Source organism: Crocuta crocuta, unplaced genomic scaffold (assembly GCF_008692635.1).
Source record: "Crocuta crocuta isolate KB4526 unplaced genomic scaffold, BGI_CrCroc_1.0 scaffold854, whole genome shotgun sequence".
In the NCBI taxonomy this organism is placed as follows: Eukaryota; Metazoa; Chordata; class Mammalia; order Carnivora; family Hyaenidae; genus Crocuta; species Crocuta crocuta.
This window is the reverse complement of record NW_027531536.1, coordinates 1,116,609-1,131,176: the sequence shown is the minus strand read 5'-3', so window position 1 is coordinate 1,131,176 and position 14,568 is coordinate 1,116,609. Positions and strand designations below refer to the sequence as shown.

Below are 14,568 nucleotides of genomic sequence, written 5' to 3'. Positions count from 1 at the left end.
ACAGCCCCCACCCCGGCCTCTGGGCCTCTCTGCCGTCGGGAGCAGGCGCCGAGGGGAGCGGCCGCAGCGTGGCCCGCGCCCTCTCCGGATCCCGGGCTCATACTTGCACGCCCTGACTTTGTGCCTCTCTGTTCTATGCAGGAAACGCTGTGGAAATCCACCCGGATAGAGACGCCCCTGGCTCGCGTGACCCTACCCCAGGAGAAGCGGCCGAGTTACCCGACATCGTGGTCAGCCGGAGCTGGGTCGGTGCTGGGTGCTGTGGCTGCAGGAATTCAGCGCCTAGGAGGGCTCCTGTGCAAGGAGAGAGACAGAGATGCAACATTTTAAAAGTTTCACAAAGCATCCAGCTGCACCCAGGTTCCTGGAGCAGGAGACAAACAGAATTAATGTTTTATACCTTCGGGTATAGGTTTGAGTTTTTTCCCCCTCATGCCAAGTATTTAAAACCTCTAGAAACCCATGATTTGACAATCAATGATTGCGCGATACTTTCAATTTGAATATTCAAAGGCTTAACAAAATGGACTATCTTCTGCAGAAATCCTGCACACAGGCACCCCACAGACAGTCCAGAGAAACAGGGAGTGAGACCCCTTTGGGGCCCGGGCCTTGCTTTTATTGTATTTTAAGCGTTTTGCCCACCTTTCCACAGACAGAGCAGGAGTCCTCCAAGATGCTCTGTATTTCTGCCTCAAAGGCAGCTCCAAGGAGCCGGAGTGACTTGGGCTGCCCTTCGTGACCCTCTGAGCCAGGTTGGCCGGCCAGACAGATCCCCCCGTCCCCAGTCTCCGTTTTAAGGGAAAATCTCAGGTTTTGGGGAGCGAGCATGGCAGACAGTAGGTTCAGCATGGGAAGGAGTCACGTGGGCCCCGGGTTGCAAGGCAGAGGCCGGGCTGAGGCCTCAGCTCTCTGTGCCTCATCCCCTTCCGGCCTGCCTGGCCACGTACTGCCTGCCCCGACTTCCGTCCGCCTGTCTCCTCTTTCTCTGACTTGAGCCGCCCCTGCCCTGTTTGCTGCAGGAGTTTGCACTGAGAAACGAGATGGGTCCTGCTCGTTTTAGCTGACAGGACAGGCATTTGGGTTCAGGCCTTCACGGGTGAGAGGCGGGTGAGGCCTGCACTCGGGATGCGGGGCCGCTGGGCCCAGGCCCAGGCCCCTCACAAATGACGGAACTGTGCTTGAGTTGTGTTCTCCAGGCGCTTGCTCTGACTCTTCTGTGTGATTTGGAAGCTCGAGAAGACGGGAGTGGTCCAGGGAGGGAGGGAGTGGCGGGCCAGACCCTCTTCCAGCCCCTGAGGGAAGGGGGCAGCACCAGATGACAGAGAAGCGGGATGGGGTTCCGCGAGGCCAGGTCAGGCGGGGGGTTACGGGCCTTTGTTCCCTGAGTTCTGTGAAATGCCTCAGAGTAGAGTTGAGCCCCATAGGCTGCCAGAAAATAGTCCGAATTCCCTTGAACGTGTCCAGTGCAGGGTAGAATATACATGCAGAGGGGAGAATGGGGGTCCCTTGGGCGACAAGACACCGGAGCTGCTCAGCAGGGGAGCGGGGCTGGGAGCACCTGAGATGTGACCTGGCAGCGGAGGGCAGCGTGGGCTGTGTGCGTCCCCAGCCCAGCTGGAACCTCTCAGCTCCTGGAGCCTCTTTCGACAGAGGCCTCTGCGTCTGTGTCCTGGGCGTCCCTGACGGGCGTCAGGCTGGAGACTCGTGAGGAGGGGAAGGACACTGGCGGCTCAGAGAGCCCATTTGCTCACGCCTGCCCTGCCCCGTCTGGGCACCGCTCCTTCTAACGGAACTGAGAACACAACTGGGAAAGTGGGGACGGTGGTGTCTTGTCCTCAGAGTTTCATCCATTACTTCTTCTCTCTTTCGTCTTCCTCCTTGTTTTCCACTTACTTTTTTTGTTTGCTTTTAAAAATATTCCTCTTTGTCTTTTGGACTTTCTATTTACTTCTTTTCCGAGTGTCCTTTTCTTTGTCTCACTTCCTGTCACTGCTTTCTTCCATTTCTTTCCTTGCATTGCTGTTCTTCCCCCGGCCCCCTGAGTGCCTCAGTTTCCCTCTGTTCTGGAGTCCTTTCTTATTTTTTCGGGCTTGCTCTCCCCGCTGACCTCTCCTTTTGTGTGGAGATGGACAGAGGTAGTCGGAGGTCACTGCGCTCCCCTGGCAAGGTCACTGAAGCCGATGCTGACGATTGGCCACGTGGTATTTGTACAGGGCAGGCGGGGGCGGGGGGCGGGGACAGCGAGAGATGAGGTCCTTGGGAGTCACAGGGTCGTTGGGACAGTGAAGAACTCTGTCCTTCCTTGAGAAGTCTCTGCCCGAACCATGGCAGCATTCTGGAGGCTTCTATGTTGGCTTGGTGCAGGGGTATATGTGTTAGTGCTGTTGCTGGCGAGAAACTTCAAGAAAATTGGATTTCCTCAGGCCCGAGCCCTGTTTCGAGAAATAGGTCTCCCAGGTTTTACCCCAATATGAATGGAATTTTGTTTCCTCGCTGTTTCTGTAATTGCAAAAGCCCAGCACAGATATTTAATGTCCAAATATCATGCTTGTGGGTGCAAGGGGGTGTCCTTTCCAATGAGTCCTGTGAATCTTTCCCACGGATCTGCGTGTGTCATGAGTTCTGGAACAACCAGGTCTACCCCATGGAGTTGGACGGTCCTCACAGGAGACTTTTTTCAAGGAGTTGTCATTTACTGAGTGTTTATTGGATATCAGGCACCGTGTTGTACAGCGTCCCCATTCACAGATGAGGCTCAGAGGGGTAAGGAATATGCACAAGGTTATTGAGCACATAAATGGCAGGAATGGGTCTCAAACTTTGAGAAGTCTGAGGCTAAAGGTGTTGCTTTCACCTATCATTGTTGTCTTCCTGATCTTCGATAACAGGCTTTCAAAGCTTTTTGACTTCAACCCACGATAAGAAATTCATTTTACACGTTCACATACTATGCGGCAACATTTACACGTTTATTGAACTCCTCATGGAACAAAATACATGCGTGTGTAAGAGGCATTCTGACATTTTGTATCCCATCTTTTCCATTTCATTCTATGTATGAAAGATATATGTTGATTGGGAGTCGCTGAGATCATCTGTTGACCCACTGATGACTTGTGACCATAGGAGAGATACTACCTACGAGACACGCAAACACACTTGTCAGTGGTGTGCGTGTGAAGTATGTGGGGCTGGTTTACTGTCGGGGTGTGTGAGGGACACCCAGGACAGCATGCTGACTTGAAAGCATTCTGTAAGGACTGGGGACGCCAGAACGCTGAGGGAGAGACTGGCCGGCAGAGAGGGTGAGCTGCTCACTAAGCTACTTACAGTCTGAGCTTATCAGACTAGGAACTCTTCCCTCTTGCGGGGGGTGGGGGTGGGGGGCATTGTCACCTCCAGGGTGTCTGCCCCGAAGTCCTGATAATTATTCTGGGGCTTTAATAAAAGACTGAAAAAAATGTTGTGAGCTTTCAACAGGCTTTAACAGGCTCGCCTCCTTAAAAATACAACACAGGCTCCTGAATTTTGGGTGTTGAAAGGGTCCCTTGAGGTGCCAAGAGGGACTTGGAGTCTTTCTCCAACATTCCTGCTGGTGATCATCCAGCCTCCGGCCCCCTCCACTGCCTGGCTGAGCCCTTGGCCCGTGGTGGATGTGGGTTAAGGCAATGGGAACCCAGACTTTATAAGGGAGCTCCGCTATTGGCCTGCTTTAAACACAATGATAATTGACTGAGCCAAAATCCAATGAGGTGTTAGTTGAGAACCAGCTATGTACCAGGAGTGGTATCCAGCACCAGGAGCACCAAGTCCTGGTTTCTGCTGTCAACTGCCTTGTAAATAACGTGGAATACCTATTCTCTCACTGTTTGTTTGGTTCATTCACTGATTCATTCTTCCAACAGCATATGCTGAGTATGGGTATACATGATACGGAGATCATGACTTGAGCCGAAGTTGGACGCTTAACCTACTGAGCCACCCAGGCGCCCCTGCCCCAAGCCATTTCTTTTTGAAGCTTATTATCTGTAGTTTCTCTAGTTTTTCAGATCTCTGAGTCACTGAGCTGAGAAACCCTTTAGTTTGTCAGAGACCTTCTTAGAGTCGCTGAGCACTCAGAATAATGGGAATAGAATACATTTATTTTGAAAGTTTTAAATGGAACATTGAACTGAATTTCTTTGGCAGGCTTTTGTATGCAAATGACACTGGAGAGCATTACATTTTACCCCCAAAGTAGGAGATTTCATGAATATGAAAAGACTTTCAGTATAAGGAAGGAGGAATTTATTGCCTCCAAATTTGACTACAGCCTTAAAATTCTCTTTATTAATGCAAAGTTCTTTTGTCATTTTGACTTTGGGACACTGTTACCAAACCTTGGGGAAAATATCAAGTTCCAAAAAACATGGCGGACATGAGTACTTCCTGGGTCCAGAGTGAGTGTCTGGTTCATGAAAACGACCAGAAAGACTTACAGAGGAGGTTGTTTAATGATTTGTGATAACTCAGTCACCTGCCATAGAACATATCCAAACTTTTAACTTTTCCTGAAGAGGCTTCTGTAGGGATCAAGCATTTGCTGGTTTTATTCTTTAAATATAGACAATATTATCAGACACTGCTTGAAAAGTTCACCTTTTACTTAAAACAGTTTCATTATGCCATACAAAAACATATAAAGATTACTGTGATAAAAGCCAATGAATATATTACCAAGGTTAAGAAATAAAACAGCTGAGTGATTTTTCATTTATGACTAAATTAATTTACTAAGCATTAAACTTTTGGATCATTCCACTCCAGGTATTTCATTAGGAAGAAGGTCAGTAGGGACATTGATCAGTTTTCCTAATGCAAAAGAGCCAATTCGTAGATATTTCTTTCTCTATGTTTTCTTCCTTTTGGAACTTGTAAAGATTTTATACTGTCCTCTTTTTTCAGCTTATAAATGTTCTGACAATGATATTGCATATTGTAAATCCACACATCTTATTTATCAGAGTGTGAGAGTAGAGGACGCTTCTGTATCAAAGATCAAAGATAATATGGTATTGTCATTTACGGATAATTATAGAAAATTTTATTATTATTTATTTAGCCTTATCTTTAAGGATTCTGTTCCTTATCTATTTATCATATTTGTTTTAATCATACCAGAGAAAACACCCAATATTGAATAACTTTTATTTATAAGATTTCTTAGTAACATATTATACTGTGTATACGACGTACATACTAAATGAATATATGAACGTTTTTTGTGTGCTACATCAAAGTTCAGTGGTGTTCCTTTTTAGAGATATTTAAAAATACAAAGTCTGTCATCCTAAATATATTACCACTAATGCCCGGGATCCACTACTCCCATCAACATTTGCAGAGTATGGCTAATGTTAGATAAGAGACGTGGGAGTGTTTTCTAATACATCAGTCTCAGGGAATTGCCACCCGTAGTGTCAGGATCTAAAGACTCATTTTTGTGGTATTATTGTAGTTCTGTCTAACGAAGATTTTACTGAGCAGCTACAACATACTGGGCACTAAGCCAGACGCATTGCTGGGCCACTTGTGAGTCCTCTATGTGATGTGTCTAGTCAGAGAATCACTCGTTAGCCAGAGTGAACGATTTTGCATTTAAGCTCTCTAGAGCAGTGGTTAGTGAATAGGATCTGTACAGGCACACTCTGATGTTTTGATGAGGAAGGATACTTGAGACAGAACGTAATGATGGAACCTAAACAAAGTATGATTTTGGTGTGTGGTTGGTGGAATCACTATAATGTAATGTGACTTAAGCCTTGGATCAATCTACAGTTATTTCAGTTTTTTAAGCATTACTGACGTTTTATATCTTGTGAATGTACCGTTTAGATTTACATATTAAAAAATGGGTCAGGGGCGCCTGGGTGGCTCAGTTGGTTAAGCGTCTGACGCTTGATTTCGGCTCAGGTCATGATCTCATAGTTTGTGGGATCCAGCCCCATGTCGGGCCTGGTGCTGACAGCACAGAACCTACTTGGCATTCTCTCTGTTTCTGCCCCTCCCCCACTTATGCACACACACTCTCTCTCAAAAATAAATAACTATTTTTAAAAAAAGAAAACACGGATCACAAAGATACTAGTTACACACACATATGTGTGGGTACATCTGTATGCATGTAAATGTATATTTTATTATTGAGATTAGGAATTCTTTTCCTTTTGTGGAATTTCTTGTAAAGAGCTCTAATACTTCAGAGAACTGGAGTATTTCCTCCCCTACCACAACAGTGCCGTCATATTCTATTATTAAGTGAGCTGTCACAAGTCACAATGCTCATTTAAAAGCATTTATTAAATAAACCAGGTAGGGCCGCCTGGGTGGCTCAGTCGGTGAAGAGTCCGACTTGGGCTCAGGTCAAGATCTCACGGTTCATGGATTTGAGACCCATATTGGGCTCTGTGCTGACAGCTCAGAGCCCGGAGCCTGTTCAGATTCTGTGTCTCCCTCTCTCTGCCCCTCCCCCAATCACACCCTGTGTGTGTGTGTGTGTGTGTGTGTGTGTGTGTGTCAAAAATAAATAAACATTAAAAAAATTAAATAAACTAAGTAAAGATGTGGTTTTCTTTCGTTCTGGGGTTTGTATAACATTGTGGGAGGAACACAAACACTGACTACATACCGTAAGGTGTGTGACCGGTGGTTTGGGGAGAACTGTGCACATTGCAGTTTCTGCAAGGCCACATTTGCTTTCCGCTTCTTCTTGACATTATTATCTAGCCAGCTGTCTTCGGTAACTTGAACTTGCCATCACCATCTCTGCCTACTTTAAGCCTTAAAGGACCTAAAAGAGATAGTGTTTTGAACCCGAGTTCTCTAATTTTCTCTGCTTTCCCCAGGAAAGTTATGAGTCTGAGGATAGCAGGTTTAAAGAAGGAGAGGGCGAGGATGGTGTGCATTTTTTTTCCCTGACACTGGCCTTGTGCATTATTATGAGAAGGTGCAGGAAGTCCCTGGCGTGCAGCAGGAAATGGAGAGTACTTGGGAACAGGGAAATAGGATTAGTTTCCATGTCATAATTTCGTAGCATGGTTTCACTTTTTGAAAAAAATTGTTTCACTTTTTAACAAAGTATCTCAAAATCCCGGAATAAACCAGAACCAAACTGAAATACATGTAATAATATAGAAACACTTTGTCAAGTGAAATAGAATTCCTAAAAATCATCTACCACTTGGAATTATTAGCACCCTCCCCACAGCCCCGTCCCCCTTAGACTGGATAGCAAACATGGATACTTCGGCACAGTATGGGCCTGTGTAGGTCTCCTTTTTCGTAAATTAATTTTGTCGAACGCCATGATGCTTCAAGGAGAATGTAGAGTGCACTGCGCTCACCGCGTTTATCCCGGTCCGAGGTCTGGTTATGGAGCTCTACTTAGCCGACAGCCAGTGCACCCTGAGGTTGTGACGAGATGATCATAACACAGGAGAAGATAAAACTATGGGGAAGGAGCACGTCTACCATTCAGCGTTAACAATGAGACAAAAGCTAAAGTGATGTGCACACATATTTTTATACAACTACTATTGTATTGTGTGCCTCTTAGTAACAGTGGTGAGCAGCAGTTGACTTTAATTATTATGAAATCTATACAACCAATTTAGAAAAGTGGCTTTTGAGACCCTTGTGAAGACCCCTACATCTATAGAGAGGCCAGATCCCTTCTTTCTGATGCAGGGGCCTGGTTGATGGAGGGCTCTGCTAAAGATCCCAGGACCAGGACTGAGGTCTCAAATCTCACTGGACTTAAGAAGGAGCAGCTCTCTCGGCACCTGGGTGGCTCAGTCGCTTGAGCGTCTGACTCTTGATTTCGGCTCAGGTCATGATCTCACGGCTCAGGGAATCAAGCCCCGCATCAGGCTCTGCACTGTCGCAGAGCTTGTTTGGGATTCTCTCTCTACCTCTCTTTCTGCCCCTTCCTTGCTCACTGGCTTGCACATGCTCTCTCTCCCTCTCTTCCCTCTTCCCCTCCCCCTGCTTGTAAGTATACACTCTCTTTCAAAATAAATAAGTAAACATTAAGAAAAGAAGAGAGAGCAGCTCTCCTGTGCACAGTGGAAGTTGCCCCACTGCACTGAAGAGCTAACGTTGAGGGGAGTGAAGATCAGGCTGTGACAAGTGGTGGTGAGAGGGGAGAATTAGGGCAGGGGACGCGGGAGAGGGCAGCCCAGCGGCTGGGGACCCCCCAGTGCTCCTTCCTGACTTGCTCCTGCAGGGCTGCGCTCCCAGGAGGGAGCTGGGGGGGGTGAGGCAGAGGAAGGCTCCCCATCCGGGCATTTCTGCGGGCACTCCATAAACTGGGAGCGTGCTTGCTTAGCCGGAAAATACCCTTGAAGGCACAGAGGAGGAGTATCAGTTAGTCTCTTCTACGTGTGAATTAATGCCCTTGTTTGGTTTTTCTGGACTCCTACCTAGATGCGGTAGAGCACGGGACACCGTAACGGAGGATGTGATGGAAACTCTATTAGGTGACTTTAGGCAACCAGGTGGAAAATGAGGGCAACGGGCCCCCAGGAGATGAAGGGAAAGGGCACTGGGTCAAGAGGGACCAGAGGGGTCAGGAAAATGTGGTAAGGGAATGAAAAAGGAAGGCGGCAGGAAAGCAGTAGATAGAGTGTGGGTATGACCTGGGGGCCTCGACTCATGCTTTGCAAAGTCAGAGGGCATGCAAGGCCTCCGTGACGGGCTTCGTGAACTGCACTGGCAGAGGAATCTACTTTCTCATGTAAGTCAAACTTACATGAGACGGATGGAGGCTTCAGATGTCCGTGTCTTCATTTATCCACAGTAAGAGCTACACAGTTCTGACCAATAGCCGCCAGCAAGGTCTCCCCTCAAATGGGGGACGCGTGGAATGCTACTGGTGCACATGTGACAATCTGTCCTCCGAAGCCTCGTTGCTTCTTGGTATTCTGCGGTCTGTCGTTCCTTACCGACAGCTCTCATCATTTTCTTAGTTTATTCTTACTTGATCACAGAACACCCATTTCACCAATCCACTCTCATAACCATACGTTTTTCCATCAGGGAAACAATGTGTAGCTTAATTAAGGCTACTATGGATCAAAGAAAGTTTTGGGCCTTTTTTTTTTTTTGGATTAGACTTGTTTTTTGACATATCAGGCCTTAGGGCAGAGTCAAAGCTAGGTACTTATGAAGGCACAGCCTCCTGACCTCATCCAATTTTAACCACAATAAAGCATTTAGATGTGGTGCCATATATGCTACTCGTCCTTTTCAAGTCACTAAGGAGAGACACATATATAATACTTTACTCTTTAGAAATCACATGGTATAAAATGAGTTTCGTTTCACACGCCCTAATCTACATTATAACCTATGCTCTCTCTCTTACAATAGGACCCACATAGCTCATCACCACAAAAAACTGCACAGGAGAATCAATGTATTTCATGATCTGCATAAACTTTTTAATGTAACTTAAGAAAACTATGAGCGCTAAACACGACAGCTTGAAGATAACAGGAATTCAGAATGTACTGCGTTACTAAAGTTCCAAAAAGACACGACTCCCTGGTGTCTCACTAGAATTCGGTCCCTGACGTCCCGAATTAACGCACGTTGCATTTTATGGGGCTGTGGCAGGGAAGGTTACAAGTGAATCCCGCGGTCCGTTGACAAAGGCAGCATGACATGGCCTGCTCTGAATGAACAGCGACCACACTGCAAACAGCCCGTGAAATGCAGACCCCACCTCAGAGAAAGACCCAGCCAAGTCCTCCGGCGCTCCCTTCAGTAAGCTCTGCGACCCTCATATGCCCCCCAGGCCAAGCTCCCATCTTCCTTGGCCCACGGAGAAGGGTCCTGGAGGGCGGGGGTGTCGGCCGCCTCCTCCGGGGTGAGGGGCACCACCTTGTGCGGTAGGTCGTTGGACACGGTCATGAAAGGGGTGAAGGGATACGGGGGTGGGGTGGGGTACCCTGGCACGTGGTACAGATCCTCCAGCGAGTGCAGGGAGTAGGACTGAGGCCCCCCTAGCGGGGGGGCCCAGCTGCAGCTCCTGTGCTGAGCGCTGGTCCCGGACTCCAGCTGGGAGAGGCATCCCGTGCTGGGCGGCAAGGGCTGCAGCGAGTCGGCGGGCACCGGGTCTGCCTGGCCGAGACCGTCGGGCACCGTTTGCTCCCATGAGTCCCTCTGAGGAGAACGGAAAGGTCACGGGGGTTAGTCGTTAGATGATACTCTGCGTGGGCAGATTTCCTCGCCAACACTGGCTGCGGTCAGACCCCGGCTGCCAGAGGGGACGGGGTGTCCCCTGTCTGCCGTTCAGGCTTCCTTACCAGGCCCCTGTTCCCTCTGGTGTCCGACACCAGCGATGAGAGTCTTAGTTCCTTTCTTACTCGAGAATTAGATTCTCTGTATTTATGACAATTCCTTTCCCCAGAAAGCACCACTTAATGAGTGAAATGAGAGAATAAAACGAACATTTATACAGCATTTTACCAATTACGATGTACTATGTCGTGCATTCTTTTCGAGCTTCACCTTCACCACACCCGGGGTCCTAGAATGCCCTTTCCACAGTGGGGACAGCGGCTCTGGCCGCTCCTGGGAGGAACAGGTGTCTAAACTACATGCTGGGCTTCTGCCCTCAGTGAGCCAAGAGGCAGAACTTCCAGAGGCTTGGAGCTGGAAAGAGTTGGGTTCAGTTCGTGGCTGTGCCACTTACTACCTGCCTCACTCCGAGTACCTCACTTTGCTCATCTGTAAAATGGGGCCTTAAGAACTGTATCCTGAGTTGTTGCAAGTAGGAAAAGAACAGAGGCACACAGGAGTTCTGGCTGGAGGAGGTAACTCCATAATGTTAATTCCCACCCCCTTTTATCTAAAATCCCATCTTTAGAGATTCATTCCTTTGTAGTTGAAGGGTTGAAGGCTTTATAGTTTTCTAAAAGATGGGTGTTGGTATTCTTCAGATCTTTCTGAACTGGCCTCTTTGATAGGACTGAGGGAGAACATGATTCTATGGGGCAGAAATACCTGGGAAAGGGGCAGGGGACTGGGAGGGAAGGAGACACCTTGATGGCAGAGTGGAGCCTAGTCCCTTGGGAGAAGTCACTTCAGCACTCTTTCCTCCATGGGAGGTGCGGTGTCTGGCAAAATCAGCTGAGTCCTAAGAAAATGGACGTCAACCTGCCTTATAGTCGTCCCCTCCCAAGACCCTAGACAGATACACCCTGTGGCGGTCACGGTGTGTGTGGATTTTGAGGAGGGGCCCCTCGGAGTGTATCCTGGGAAAGCAGCCTCAGGGGCGAGCAGTGCAAGCCAGACCTGACTTCCACCTGGTTGCCAAGGGCAACGACCGGGCCGATGCCGCGTGAGCCCAGGCCTCACCTCACTCCCCCCAAACGGGAGACCCCTGCATACTCACGAGCACGAAGTGCGTGGGGTCCCCGGGAAAGGGCGGGGGCAGGAGTGGCTGCAGGGGCGAGGCGCTGAACAGAGAGCCGGTGCTGGGGGTCAGGCCCGGCGGGGGCCGGTGGTCGGCGTAGGGCTCCGGGAAGTAGGAATCCAGGAGGGCCGGGTGGCTCTGCCCCGCGGGGGACTCACAGGGAAAGGGCTTCGCGGGGCTCGCGGTGCAGACGTCGTTTGCAAACTGTTTCGTGTTGTGGAAGTCTGAGTCGGAGAGGAAAGATCTTCTGACACCATAGTAACCTGACATTACCGGTGAGCCTGTCGCCAAAGGAAAAACAAACTGGGAAGACCAGACATAACTGTTGCAGCTGAGACCCTACACGTGGGAAACGGTCTTTTGTTTTTTTAATTCAAATTTTTATTTAAATTGTAGCTGGTTAACACACCCTGCAATATTGGTTTCAGGAGTAGAATTCAGTGATTCATCACTTACATACAACACCCAGGGCTCATATATAAGTGCCTTCCCCCCCCACCTTTTTTTAAAAGTTTATTTATTTTATTTTTTTTTCCTTAAATAGTTTATTGCCAAGTTGGTTTCCATATAACACCCAGTGCTCATCCCAACAAGTGCCCTCCTCCATGCGCATCACCTCCTTCCCCCTCCCCCACACCCCTTCAGCCCTCAGTTTGTTCTCAGCATTCAAGAATCTCTCATGGTTTGCCTTAGTTTATTTATTTTATGAGAGGGAGAGAGGGGGCATGAGCTGGGAAGGGACAGAGTGAGAGGGAGAGATAGAATCCCAAGCAGGCTCTTTGCTGTCAGCACAGAGCCCACTGTGGGGCTCAATCTCACAAACTTTGAGATCCTGACCTGAGTTGAAATCAAGAGTCAGATACTTAAACAGCTAAGCCACCAGGGTGTCTCACAAATGCCCTCCTTAATGCCCATCGCCCGTCTAGCCCACCTCCCACCCATCTGCCTCCATCAACCCTCAGTNTCTGCTTTGGGGAAACAGTCTTCCTAACGTGTGCCCAACACCAAGGCTAACATTTAAATAGAGAACTGTCTTGAAAAGCCTTAAATGTTGCTGCATTGCCTCTTTTAACTGATCCAGCCCAAAGAACTAATATGTTTAAAATTCATTTGGCCTTCGGAGAGGAGTTCATTTGAGATGGTGCAGTAACTTCTCATTCAGTCACTCCAAGGGCATTTACTGTGCACTTCCTGTGTTGCGGTTACCGTGCTAGGAAAACTTCGGGCTTAAGGAGACAAGGAAAGGAATCCCTTGACATTTACATTTTATCAATGAAGGGTCTTTTTTTTACAGCTTCTGAATTCTGGCCCCATATACACAGCACTGTGAACAACAGGCCGCTCCTGGGTGTGTTCTCTGAGATGCAACATTTCTAGATGGGGGGAGAGGATAACCCCACTCAGAGTCAGAGGCAGGTTGTCTGCTGCTTCTACTTCTTTGTGGACTGACCTTTTATCAGGTGTCTCATACCTAGCAGGCGTCAAGAAAGGGCTTCCTTGCTTTAGGATGATGGAGCTTCTATGCCACCAAGTCAGAAAGAGGACTGCAAAAAACTGTGTTTTCTGGCTCTGACGAGTCTGGTGTTATTTGCTGCCCCCTTGTGTCCATGCCGAGTCCCTGACTCAGCTCACCTAGGCCCTGGGCGAGTTTGGGAAGGGAATACCTCCCACAGAAAATTCCCCCTGGTGAAACCAGGGGAAGGTGGTGAAGCTGAGAAGAGTCTCATTTAGGACAAGGCCAGTGAAATTGTCCCATAAGGGAAGCGAGGTGTTTGGTAAAGACTTTCAGACCCAGTGGCTCCGTTGTAGCAGGAAACACATTAATATTTAGAACATGTTCAGGGAGGTAAGACTCCAGCTCTGTATGACTGGCAGTTTAATTATTCCAGCTGGTGGTGGATGTGGTCTAATTAGCTAAGATCTACACACTGAGGTGACAAAAGGGCTGAATTGGGAAGAGAGGCAGGTGCTTGTCTTATCTTCTCCTAACCAGAGTGGGGGCTCTGTCCCCGCCCACGCTGTCCCCGCCCACGCTGTCCCCGCCCACGCTGTCCCCGCCCACTCTGCCTCTCCTCCACGAGAGAGACCATTCCCCTGGGTCATCATGACACAGTCATCCATGACTCCACCTACATAGCACTTTGGCCCTCCACACACGCTGTGGCAACTTTATATTATGCTCTCTTCTCCCTCAGCTGAGTTACAACCCTCTTTCTAATCCACCCGCCAGCTCCATGGGGGCAGGACTCATGTCTTCTACTTTGCTGTAAATCCAGTAGTATATAGGTGTATAGTGTGTTCAACAATTATATGTCAATTTATTCATTCGGAGGAAATCAAAATTCCCTGTAGAAACTGACAGCAAATTCTACTCCTTCTACTGTCATCTGAAATGCTTTAGCCCCAGACTTCTTATGTGCTCATGAAAGCTGCAGGCAGGGGTTTCATCATAAACATACTCCACAGGAAAAAAAAAATCTGTGCAAGTGAAAATTAATATCAATAAAGAAAATTCTGTTTCCTGCCATGAATATGTATCCACGGGAGTGATTAAAGCTGAGAGGAGAATGACGAGTGTGTAAACAAGTCTTCTAGGAGCTTAGGATCTCATGTCTATACTCACGATTTCCAAATAAAACCAACCATGCAGGAAAAAAAAAAATCCCTTGCATATATTTTTCTCCCTAAAAAGAGGAGGAATAATTCTAGAAAGTACCAGAAGCTGCAAAAATGTCCTTCTATAGGAGGGAGCAGATGTGGCCAGATTCCAGGGATGATAAATATGTTTGGGAAACACAACACATAGACATGCAGATATGTGGGATCTCCTATTGCTCTTTTTCCTTTTCTTATCCAGCTGTGAAGCTTCCCAAAATGATTGAGAAAGCCTTTGCCACTTCTGAGTTCAGGCTCTGAAAGGAGTGTGTGTCTGTGTGTGCACGCGTGCACACGCCTATGGCAGTCCCCAACATTTTTACTAAATCAGAATGGCCCTTTCCCATCCCGCAGGAGCACTGAAGGAGACTTATGTATTGAAATGAATACCAAATGCTTAACTAAGCGCCTGACTATAGAGAGCACTCAGTAAATGGTAGTTTCTCCATCTC

The 14,568-nt window shown here is 47.9% G+C and overlaps 1 protein-coding gene across 1 annotated transcript in view; it reads right to left on the bottom strand.

The window, feature by feature from the left end:
* Nucleotides 1-9,546: 9,546 nt before the first annotated feature.
* Nucleotides 9,547-14,568, bottom strand: part of POU2AF2 (POU class 2 homeobox associating factor 2) — a 42,035-nt gene continuing 37,013 nt past the window's right edge. The window contains exons 4-5 of the mRNA XM_077772687.1: nt 11,441-11,742; nt 9,547-10,206 (exon numbers count right to left, since the gene is read on the bottom strand). Of these exons, the coding sequence (XP_077628813.1) occupies nt 9,805-10,206; nt 11,441-11,742 (704 nt within the window). The 3' untranslated portion in view covers nt 9,547-9,804. The remainder of the gene's footprint in view (nt 10,207-11,440; nt 11,743-14,568) is intronic.